A 12,261-nucleotide genomic window follows, 5' to 3' on the forward strand; every position below is an offset into this window, starting at 1 on the left:
CTCTCTTTCTGCCTGCCTCTCTGCCTACTTGTGACCTCTCTCTGTCAAATAAATAAAATCTTTTAAAAAAAGAAACTTATTAGGCTTTCAAGTATTCGCTAATTTGTTTAACTACAATACAAAGATCCTGTGTGAATACAGTTTTAAGCTTGATTTCTTTTGCTTACTGGCCCCTTGTGCTTTCATTTTTCTATCCCTTTAATGTTGCCAGGCAATCATATTTCACATTAAATACCTCACTTTGGTGACTTTCATATCTCTTTTCTCTTGGACCCCAAACTTCTCACCCCCCCATATTTTCAGCTAACCTTTTTTAATGCTCATGAAATCACTGAAGAACATTTTCCAAAACTTCTCCCATCTCATCTACTTACTTCCCAGCACCCCATATTTGGCCATACTATTGTCAGGAATAAACTTTCCAGGATATTACCCCAAATGATCCCTCCATCTGTTAAATCTTATCCCCTCACTGACATAAAGCCATTGCTCCAGTAATTCTCACTACTTTGTTATAAATTATTCCCCCCATCCAATTATTCCAAACAGCATACAGAATTGCTATTACTTCTCCCATCCTGGAGACACTCTAATTCCTGTTGCTTTTTTTTTTTTTTTTTTTTTCCTGCAAACACCTCCAAGCAGTTGTGTCTATATTCATTGTCCCCAATTTCTATTTTTCAACAGGTTCTTAACTCAACCACTCCAAAACAAACAAAAATACCCCTACTCTTCTCAAGATCAACAATAATATGAATAAGTTCAAGTCAAGTCTCATCTAGTATTATGTTGTCTGCTAATGGTATCTACAACCATTGATCGTCTTCCTTTGACTCACTTTCATGTAGCTGCTGTAATGCCACACTATTCTGTTTTTCCTTCTATCCCACCCACCCTTCTTAGCATTCTTTGCTAGCCTGTCCTTTTATCCTTGAATTCTTAATGTTAGAAGGCACTGTGGATCAGTCTTTTCTCTATCTATACCCATCTTTAATGATCTTATTCTGCCTCATGGTTTTATATAAGTATAGGCAATACTTACCAAATTAATATAATCTCTAGAGCAGTACATGCTAAAACATCCTAGTGCCTAATCAATATTATCATTTTGTCTAAAAAATATTTCAACTCAACATTTTCAAAACTGAACTCCCCAATATCCCCAACAAACCTGAAGGAATTGCAGCTTTTCCCATCTCAGCTGATGGAAATACCATCTTTCCAGTTGTTTGAAGTCAAAATCTGTGAGGCAAAGTCACCCCAGAAACCTTTCTCTCTCACCTGATATCTAACCCTTAAACAAATCTTGCTTGCTCACATTTACCCTATATCTAGAGTCCAGCCACTTCTCACCATTGTTACCATTATGATGTAAGCTAATATCTTTCATCTGAATTAAGGGGCCACGGCCTCTTGCCCACTTCACTTTTTTTTTTTTTTTTAATTTAAACAACACAATGGCAGCTTGTCAAGTCACATCCTCTGCTGAAACACTCCCGTGGCTGCCTCTTCTACCAGAAAAAATTACAAAATGCTTACAGTGACTGAAAAGGACTTATAAGATGTGGCCCTGTTATCTCTCTATTCTCCTCTATTAATCACCCCCTTGCACAGACCTCTACAATAGCTTCTTTGATGTTCCTCAAGTATACTAACATCATCCCATTATAGGACATTTGTTCTTAGCTTCCTCCTGTTTGCAGTACTCTTCCCTTAGATAACCACTTTCTCTTTCACGTCTTCAAATCTCAACTGAAATCATTTCTTATCTGTGGTCCATTTCATAAACTTTCATATTCCTCTGAACTACTTCTGAATGACCTTTCCTCCATAACACTAATGTTCTAATATACTCTGTAATTTTTCTATAACTGTTCTATCTCCACCTGCTAGAGTTGCTCATTGATATATCCCAAACACCTAAAAACAGTAGCTGGGATACAGCAATATATGAATTTACTGTCAACCAGGACTGGATGCCTGTAGGGAGAGATGACATCTCTTAACAAAGCAATATCGCTTTCAATCTCTGCTAGTGGCCTCTGCAACTAAGTCTATACCAAATTTATCTTTCATGGGACATTACCAAAAGCAGCAAGAAACACCCAACACACATTCTGAATGACTCCTATCATTTCTACTAAAATTATAGATTTAACTGGTGAAGGATCTGCCTTGTAAGATAGACTGGAAGACAGTCAGACCAAATGTCCTGTCTATAAAAGCAAAAATCTTTAGTTTTCTGGCCTGAAGTAGGTTAATTCTCATTCATGATGGCACAAAGTCAATGCCATATTTAAGACTTCCTTTACCCATAGCACTCCACTTCTGGGTACAAAATTCACATTTTAGTGTCAATGACAGGATAACAACAACATCAACAAATAAGTTTATTTGAATTTTATATAAAGAAATACAGGAGGCAGACAGACCAGAATTGGTACAACTGTTCCAAAAGACCAGTACAGGTGTAGACTCATTCTGTATTTCTGCTCCATCATCCTTAGTACCCAGATAATCATTTTCAAATTCTCCATAAAATCACCAGAGCTGTAAACTAAATGTCCACATTGTAGGCAGGGAAACAAAGAAATGCAGAGAGAGAAAGGTATTCTTAAATGTCCTACATGTACAAATACCACTTCCATCTTGCTGAGCTGCAAAAGAGGCTGAGATCATTTTTCAGCCAAGAATTCTAAAGGAAAAATGGATATTGGGTAGGGAAGTAGCAGTCTGTGACAGAACGTCATGTTTCACTGCAAAATAGTAATATCAGTTTATTTTTAGTTTAATTAAAAAGCTGTACATTCAAGTTTTTAGAAATTTCCTAGTAGAAATTTTATTTTGGCTAGCCATTATTTTTCATTTCTTAAATAATATTCTTGAATTATGGTAAAAATGATAGGACATATGAATTTTTGGACCTGTTACAATTCACTTTACCTCTCTTCAACAATCCACTGATTAAATCTACAAATTTTTGTCTCCCCGCAACACCCAACAGTATGAATTTCCTCTTCTAGCATATGGAATAAGATGTGAATGAAAGCTTTCTCATGTTCATTACAGCATACAGTGGCCCCCACTCAAACAGGGTCAAATATTAATGAAAGATTTCTCAATATTCATTATACCCCTAAGTGTCCTCTTCTCATGCAAATTCTCTAAAATCATACTATTAATAATGATAGCTAATACTTGTGGTATACTATGTTCAAGGCACTGCTCTAAGAACTTTACATGAAATGTCTCACATAATACTTCCAAGAATCTTACAAGGAAAGTATTAGGCCTATCTTACAAACGATTAAGCCAAAGCAGAGGTTAATTACAAATGTCATGAAGAAAAGTAGCTGGTAGAGTCAAAATATTGTTGGAAAAGACATATTCTACAGCCAGAGGCCTCAATATAGTTACTATATTAACAGAATTATTCTCTATTATTATAAGCTAAAGTTTAATAGGTTTCCAGTAATGATAAGTTTTTCTACATAGATTACATTAACAGTATCTTTCCCCCATTAGAATTCACTGATGCTGAACTTTATGAGGCAAATACGCTCCCATATTCACATTTTAGGAATTCTTTGATAATAATGGATTAGTGACCAGAGAAGGCTATCTTAATCATAAAGAATCAGGTAACTCATATATAAACTTGAGAGCTATGACTGAAATCTATCCCACACTCCTTATATTCAAAAGATTTCTCACTGATATGACTTCTCTGATGTTGAGTTAGTTGTGAACCACGAGTAAAGGCCTTCCCACATTCCTTACATTGATAGGGTTTCTCACCAGTATGAACTCTCTGATGTCGAGAAAGATGTGAGCTCTGAGTAAATGCTTTCCTGCATTCTTTGCATTCATAGGGCTTCTCACCAGTATGAATTCTCTGATGTAAAGTAAGTTGAGAGCCATGACTAAAGGCCTTCCCACATTCCTTGCACTCATAAGGCTTTTCTCCAGTGTGAATTCGCTGATGTTGAGTAAGTTGTGAACCACGAATAAAGGCCTTCCCACATTCCTTACACTGATATGGTTTCTCGCCTGTATGAATTCTCTGATGCTGTATAAGTAGTAAGCCACGGGCAAAGGCCTTCCCACATTCATTACATACATAGGGTTTCTCACCAGTATGAAGTCTCTGATGTTGAGAAAGATGAGAACTCTGAGTAAAGGCCATTCTACACTCTTTACATTCATACGGCTTCTCACCAGTATGAATTCTCTGATGTTGGGTAAGCTGTGAGCCACGAATAAAAGACTTCCCACATTCCTTACATTCATAAGGTTTCTCACCGGTGTGAATCCTCTCATGCTGAGTAAGTTCTGAGCCACGACTAAAAGTTTTCCCACATTCTTTACATTCATAGGGTTTTTCTCCAGTATGAATCCTTTGATGTCGAGTAAGGAGTGAACCACGATTAAAAGCCTTTCCACATTCCTTACACTGATAGGGTTTCTCACCAGTATGAATTCTCTGATGTTGAGTAAGTTGTGAGCCATGACTAAAGGTCTTTCCACATTCCTTACATTCATAAGGCTTCTCATTCGTATGAATTCTCTGGTGTTGAGTAAGTTGTGAACCACGGATAAAGGCTTTCCCACATTCTTCACATTTATAGGGCTTTTCACCAGTATGAATCCTCTGATGTTGCATAAGCAAAGAGCCGCGAATAAAGGCCTTTCCACATTCCTTACATTCATATGGCTTTTCCCCATTGTGAATTTTCTGATGCTGAGAAAGCTGTGAGCCACAGATAAAAGCTTTCCCACATTCCTTACATTCATAAGGTTTTTCACCGGTGTGAATTCTCTTATGTAGAATAAGTTGTGAGAGCTGAGTAAAGACCTTTCTACATTCTTTACATTCATAGAGTTTCTCACCAGTATGAAGTCTCTGGTGCAGAGTAAGTTGTGAGTTCTGAGTAAAGGCCTTCCCACATTCTTTACATTCATAAGGTTTCTCACCAGTATGGACTTTTTGATGTCGGGTGAGTTGTGAGCTACGAATAAAGGCTTTCCCACATTCTTCACATTTATATGGTTTTTCACCAGTATGAATTCTATGATGTAAAATAAGTTGTGAGCTCTGAGTAAAGGCCTTCCCACATTCCTTGCATGCATAGGGTTTCTCACCAGTATGAAGTCTCTGATGAAGAATGAGCTGTGAATCACGACTAAAGGCCTTCCCACATTGCTTACATTCATAGGGTTTTTCACCAGTATGAATACTATGATGTTGAGTTAGGTGTGAGGCTCGTCTAAAGGCCTTCCCGCATTCTTTACATTTATAGGGTTTCTCAGTAGAATGACACCTAGTATGCTGAGATAAGTAAGCATGCTGATTGAAAATGGACATTTTTTCATATATGATCATCCCTTGCCTGAAATATTCCTCCTGGTTTTCTTGTTGTTTTTCCAATGTGCCTCTGACTTCCAAATAATCTCTGGAACTGGACTCCTCAAGATCACAGTTTTCAAGCCTGGCACTCATTTCCCATTGGGATAGTTCTGTTTCATAACTGTCATTTTTTGGAGCTAAGTCTTTATTTGCACTCCTTGAAGGCAAGTCTGAAAGATAAGAGAACATCAAACATTTCTATTGTCATTTCAGGAGAACCCATAGTAGAAAAGACTATATGTGAAAATATCTATAGATGGTAAACAATTTATGATGGTTCAACCTATAAACTTTTGCTCTTATGATAGTATAAAGGCAACATATATTCAGTAGAAACTGTACTTCAGTTATGAATTTTGTTAATTTTCTGAGCTATCAATATACAGTACAATACTCTCATGATCCTGACCAGTCGCAGTAAATTACAGCTCCCAGGCAGCCACATGACTGTGAGGTTAAACAGGTGATATACTTACAACTATTCTGCACCCACACAATCATTCTGCTTTTCAGTTTCAGTATAGTATAAAAAAATTACATGAGGTATTCAACACTTTATCATAAAGTAATCTTTAAGTTAGATACTTTTGCTGAACTATAGACTATTTTAAGTGTTATGAGCATGTTTAAAGTAGGATAGGCTAAGCTATGATGTTTGGTAGGTGTATTCAACTTACAAAATTTTCACCTCACCGTGGGATTATTGGGGCAGGAGTTATAAGCTGAGGATCTGGTATAGGAAACCAATACCCAAAAGAAATAACTGGCTTACATCAGTGCTTTTCAGATATTATTTACCATGACCTATACTAATATCTACTTACCTTTCATATCAGAACCTGACCCATACAGTTTCATTAAACAATATCTAGGTTTCTAGGTAGATTATGAAGTTGTAGTAATCCAAAGAGAAAGGTACTGGTACAGACACATGTACAATAAAACAGAATAGAGACACCAGAAACAAACCTACACTTACATAGTCAATTAATCTATGACAAAGAATGTTAAGAATATACAATGGGGAAAAGACAGTCTCTTCATCAAATGGTGCTGGAACGACTGGACAGCTATACACAATAGAATGGACTGTCTTTCAACACCATACGTAAAAACAATCTCAAAATGGATTAAAGGGCTAAATAGGAGATCTGAATCCATAAAAATCCTAGAAGAGAACACAGGCAGTAATTTCTCTGACATTGTCTACAGCAATATTTTTTTTTTTCAGGTATGTCTCCTAAGACAAGAGGAACAAACAGGAAAAATAAACTATTGGGATAACATCGAAATAGCTTTCGCATAGCAAAGGAAACCATTAACAAAACAAAAAAGCAACCTATTGAATAGAAGATATTTGCAAATAATATACCCAAAAGAGGTTAATATCTGATATATATATATATATATATATATAACTTATACAACTCTGAACCAAAAAGCAACCTGATTAAAAAATGGGCAGAAGACCTGAACAGACATTTTTTCCAATTAAGACATAAAGATGGCCAACAGACACATGAACAGATGCCCAATATCACTCGTCATCAAGAAAATGCAAACTAAAGCCACAATGAGCTATCATCATTTTGCACCTGTTAGGATGCTAAAAACAAAAGGACAAGAAATAACAAGTGTTGGTAAGGATGTAGAGGAAAAGGAACCTTCATGTACTGTTGACGGGTACGTAAATTGGGCAACCACTGTGGAAAACAATATGGAGGTTCCTCAAAAAAATAAAAATATAGAGTAGGTGAAGATGGCAGCAAAGTAGGACCACCCGTGGCTCACCCTGTTCTATGAATACAACTACACAACTATCAAATCATCTTAAGTACCCCAGAAATCGATCTGAAGATGTGTACTCCATATCTAAAAGTAGGTAAGAGGCCACATCAAAGAAGTTAGGAAGTCTGGAGATGCAGCTTGGGAGAGAAACTGATCAAGTCTGCTATGGTAGGGAGGGAGTTGCAGACATGGAGAAGGGTAAGAGACAGACTAGTACACTGGGAAGCACACGGGGAAAATGAATCTCCATAGCAATTGGCTTGGAAAGTGAAAGGACCCAAATTTTGAAAGTTCATGCAACCAGTGGGGATTAACGCCCGGAGTTTAAAAGGTTAGTGTGTGAGGCTCTGAGAGAGCTTGGAGGACATGCGGCTGCTCTTGGAGAAAAGGCAGGTCAAACAGCCCACGGACATACAGTGTGGAAATAGTGATTTGAAGAGTACCTGGGGCACAGAGTGGAGAGGTCAGTTGAGAGGCAGCAATCACAGAGAGACCCCTCAAGGAACAAAGGAATTAGCAGGTGCCATTTCACTCCCCCATCCCTCAGCATAAACACAGAGCCACCTGTGGGAACCAACACAGTAACAACACTACCTACTCTACTTGCTTTCAACAAGCCCCAGCTCCACCAGGCTACAGTGGAACCACCCTTCCCAGTAACACTTGGCAGGTCCCCTACCCCAGAATACTGGATCAACCCCCCCACTAACACTGTGTCTCCTGATCTAGGAGTTTAGTGAGGCCTCAGTTCCAGTGGCAATGGTGACAGGTCTCATTTCACAAGCAGACCAGAGCACACCTAGTTAAAATGCATACCACTGAGGCCAGGGACCAAACATTGGTCATAACAGACAAAGAAAGGCTTTGCAGATGACTAGCCTGAAGGATAAAGCAGCCAGGACATGTCAGCATAACACACATAGCACACATTGGAGAAACTCCCTAAAGCACCAGGCCCTAGGAAACACGGACACTACACGGCATGACACAGAAGAAACTCTTCTTTATAAGGCCGCTACCCTCAAGAAAAGGAGATTACCTGAATTTTTTTAATACAGAGAAAGAGGAACAGAGTACTTAGACAAAATGAGAAAACAGGAATTTGTCCTAAATGAAGGAACAGGACAAGGTCATGGCCAGAGATCTAAACAAAACAGATATAACATGCCTGATGGAGAATTTAAAGTAATGATCGTAAGGATGCTCACTAGACTTGCCAAAGAGTGGAAAACACCAGTGAGACCATTAACAGAGATAAGGAATAACGTAATAGGAAGGGCTCAAGAAATTAAATGAGAAACGCATTTGGAGGAGTGAACAGCAGGCTGGATGAAGCAGAGGAACAAATTAACCTATAAGACAGAGTAATGGAAAGTAATCAAGCTGAATAAAAGAGATAAAAAAGAATTACACAAAATATATATTATATATATATTTAAATACACATTTAATATATTTGTACATATAAATATATATCTATATAAAAGATATATATCTATATAACATAGATATTATATATAAGTATATATAAAAACAGATCAATTACATACACACACACATAAAACTGGTTCTTGGAAAAGAGCAACAAAATTGGCCAGACTTATAAAAAAAAGAGAGAGAAGGAATACAAAGAAATACAATTACAAATGAGAGAGGAGAAATAACAATAAATACCATATAAAATTAACAGAATATTATGAAAAACTATACGCTAACAAACTAGACAACCTAGAAGAAATGGATAAATTCCTACAAACATACAAATTAACACATAACCTACCAAACATATAAGCTATCACAACTGAAACTGGAAACAATAACCAAAAAATCCCCAACAAACAAGTCCAGAACCAAATGGCTTCACAAGCCATTTCTACCAAACACTAAAAGAAGAGTTAATACCTATTCTTCGCAAACTATTCCAAAATCAGAAGAGGAAGGAAAACTTACAAGTTCATTCTATAAGGCCTGATATTAAAACCGGGTAAAGACACCACACAAAAAAGAGAACTACGAGTCAATATATCTTATGAACACAGATGCAAAAACCCTCAAGAAAATACTAGCAAACTGAATCCAACAATACATTAAAAATACCATTCACCAAGACCATGTGGGATTTATTTTTGGGTTGCCAGGGTAGTTCAGTTTTGCAAAACAATCAACATGATACATCACACCAGGAGGAGAAAGAATAAGAACCTTATGATCATTTCAATAGATGGAGAAAAAGCATTTGACAAGTACAACATCCATTCATAAAGTAGGTTTACAGGGAACATACATCAACTTAATAAAGGCCATATATGAAAAACCTACAGCTAACATCATCCTTAATGGAGAAAAACTAAGAGCCTTTCCCCTAATGTCAGGAACAAGACAAGGATGTCTACTTTCACCACTTTTATTCAACATAGACTAAAAGTCCTAGCCACAGTAATCAGACAACAAAAAGAAACAAATGGCATCCAAATCAGTATGGAAGAAGTAAAACTTTCATTATTTGCAGATGACATGATACTATATATAGAAAATCTGGGGTGCCTGGGTGGCTTAGTGGGTTAAAACCTCTGCCTTCGGCTCAGGTCATAATCCCAGGGTCCTGGGATCAAGCCCTGCATCAGGCTCTCAGTCAGCAGGGAGCCTGCTTCCTCCACTGTCTCTGCCTACCTCTCTCTGCCTACTTGTGATCTCTGTCAAATAAATAAATAAAATCTTTAAAAAAGAACAAACCCAAAAGACTTCACCAAAAAAACTGATAGAACTGATAAACCAATGCAGTAATGATGCAATACACAAAATCAATCTATAGAAATCTGTTGTATTTCATACACCAATAATGAAGCAACAGAAAGAAAAATTAAGGAAACAATCCCATTTACAACCACACCAAAAATAAGATATCTAGGAATAAACCTAAGTAAAGAGGTCAAACGCCTGTACTCTGAAAAGTATAAAATACTGATGAAAGAAACTGAAGATGACACAAAGAAATGGAAAAACATTCTGTCCTCATGGATTGGAAGAATAAACACTGTTAAAAAGTATATAATACCCAAAGCAATCTATACTTTTAATGTAATTCCTGTCAAAATACCAACAGCATTTTTTACAGAGCTAGAACAGATAATCCTAAAATTTGTATGGAACCACAAAAGATCTCAAATAGCCAAAGCAACCCTGAAAAAGAAAAGCAAAGCTGAAGGCATCACAATTCCAGACTTCAAAATCTATTAAAAAGCTACAGTAATCAAAACAGATACACAGACAATAAAAGAACACAAAATCCATAAATCAATTCATAATTACATGGTCAATGACTCTCTAACAGAGCAGGAAAGGATATCTAATAGGAAAAAGTCTCTTCAACAGAGTTTTGGGAAAACTGGACAGCAATATGCAAAAGAGTGAATACACAAAAATAAATTCAAATGTACTAAAAATCTAAATGTGAGACCTGAAACCATAAAAATCCTAGAAAAGAGCACAGGCAGTAATTTCTCTAACATCAGCCATAGCAACTTTTTTCTAAATGGGTCCCCTGTGGCAAGAGAAACAAAAACAAAAATAAACTATTGGGACCTCATCAAAATACAAACCTTCTGCACAGCAAAGGAATCAATCAACAAAACTAAAAGGCAACCTTTGGAATGGAAGAAGGTATTTGCAAATGACATATCCAATAAAAGGTTAGTATCCAAAATATATACAGAACTATACACTTTAATAGTCAAAAATAAATAATCCAAGTAAAAAATGGGCAGAAGACATGAACAAATATTTCTCTAAAAACACACAAGATGGCCAAGAGACACAGGAAGAGGTGCTTATCATCACTTATCTTTAGGGAAATGCAAACCAAAACTACAATATCACCGCACACTTGTTGGAATGGCTAAAATCAACAACACAAGAAACAACAGGTGTTGGTGATGAGAAGAAAAAAGAACTCTCATGCACTGTTGGTGAGAATGCAAACTGGTATAGCCACTGTGGAAAACAGTATGGAGGTTCCTCAAAAAATTAAAAAAAAAGAACCACCTTATGACCCAGGAATTGCACCACTGGGTGTTTACCCGAAGAATACAAAAACACTAACTCAAAGGGATACATGCATCCCAATGTTTATAGCAGCATTGCTTATAATAGTCAAGATATGGAAGCAGCCTATATGTCCTTTGATAAGTGAATGAATAAAGATATATAAATATAAATATAAATATATATATAAATATATATATATATATATATATATATATATAGAGAGAGAGAGAGAGAGAGAGAGAGAGAGAGAGAGAAATATTATCCAGCCATGAAAAAGAATGAAACCTTGCTTTTTGCAATGACATGGATGGAGCTAGAGAGTATAATGCTAAGTGAAATAAGTCAGGGAAAGACAAACACCATATGATTTCGCTCATGTGGGATTTAAGAAACAAAACAAATGAGGAAAGGGGAAAAAGGGAGAGAAACAGACAAACCAAGAAATAGACTCCTAACTATAGAAAACTGATGGTTACCAGAGGGGAAGTTGGTGGGGTTACTGGATGAAATAGGTGATGGGGATTAAGGAGTGTGTTTACTGAGATGAGCACCAGTTGATTAAAACAAAATTTTTAAAAATAATTAAAATAGAAATACCATACGGACCAATAATTTCAAAGGAAATGAAAACAGTAATTTGAAAAGATACATGCACCCCATGTTTATTTCAGCACTATTTACAACAGCCAAGATATGAAAGCAACCCAGTGCCCAACAACAGATGAATGGATAAGGAAGATGTCATATATATATGTAATGGAATATCATACAACCAAAGGGATGTGACTGTGGCATTTGCAACAACCTCAACGGACCTAGGGATTACTATACTAAGTTAGATACGTCAGAGTGAGGAAGACAAACAACATGATTTCAGGGGTGCCTGGGTGGCTCAGTTGGTTAAGTGACTGCCTTTAGCTCAAGATGCTGGAGTCCCATGATCAAGTCCCACGCTGGCCCCCTGCTCAGTAGGGAGTCTGCTTCTCCCTCTGATCCTCCCCTTCCCGCGCTCTCTCTCTCTT

General features: G+C 36.9%; 1 protein-coding gene across 9 annotated transcripts in view; it reads right to left on the bottom strand.

The window, feature by feature from the left end:
- Positions 1–603: 603 nt before the first annotated feature.
- LOC116579804 (zinc finger protein 420) overlaps positions 604–12,261 on the bottom strand; it is a 106,611-nt gene continuing 94,953 nt past the window's right edge. For 8 of the 9 annotated variants that reach the window (XM_032325584.1, XM_032325579.1, XM_032325576.1 and 5 more), the window contains one exon: positions 604–5,577. In XM_032325584.1, the coding sequence (XP_032181475.1) occupies positions 3,647–5,500 (1,854 nt within the window). In that variant the 5' untranslated portion in view covers positions 5,501–5,577 and the 3' untranslated portion in view covers positions 604–3,646. The remainder of the gene's footprint in view (positions 5,578–12,261) is intronic. The other variant, XM_032325587.1, reaches the window with a different exon arrangement.

This window comes from Mustela erminea, chromosome 19 (genome assembly GCF_009829155.1).
Source record: "Mustela erminea isolate mMusErm1 chromosome 19, mMusErm1.Pri, whole genome shotgun sequence".
NCBI lineage: Eukaryota > Metazoa > Chordata > Mammalia > Carnivora > Mustelidae > Mustela > Mustela erminea.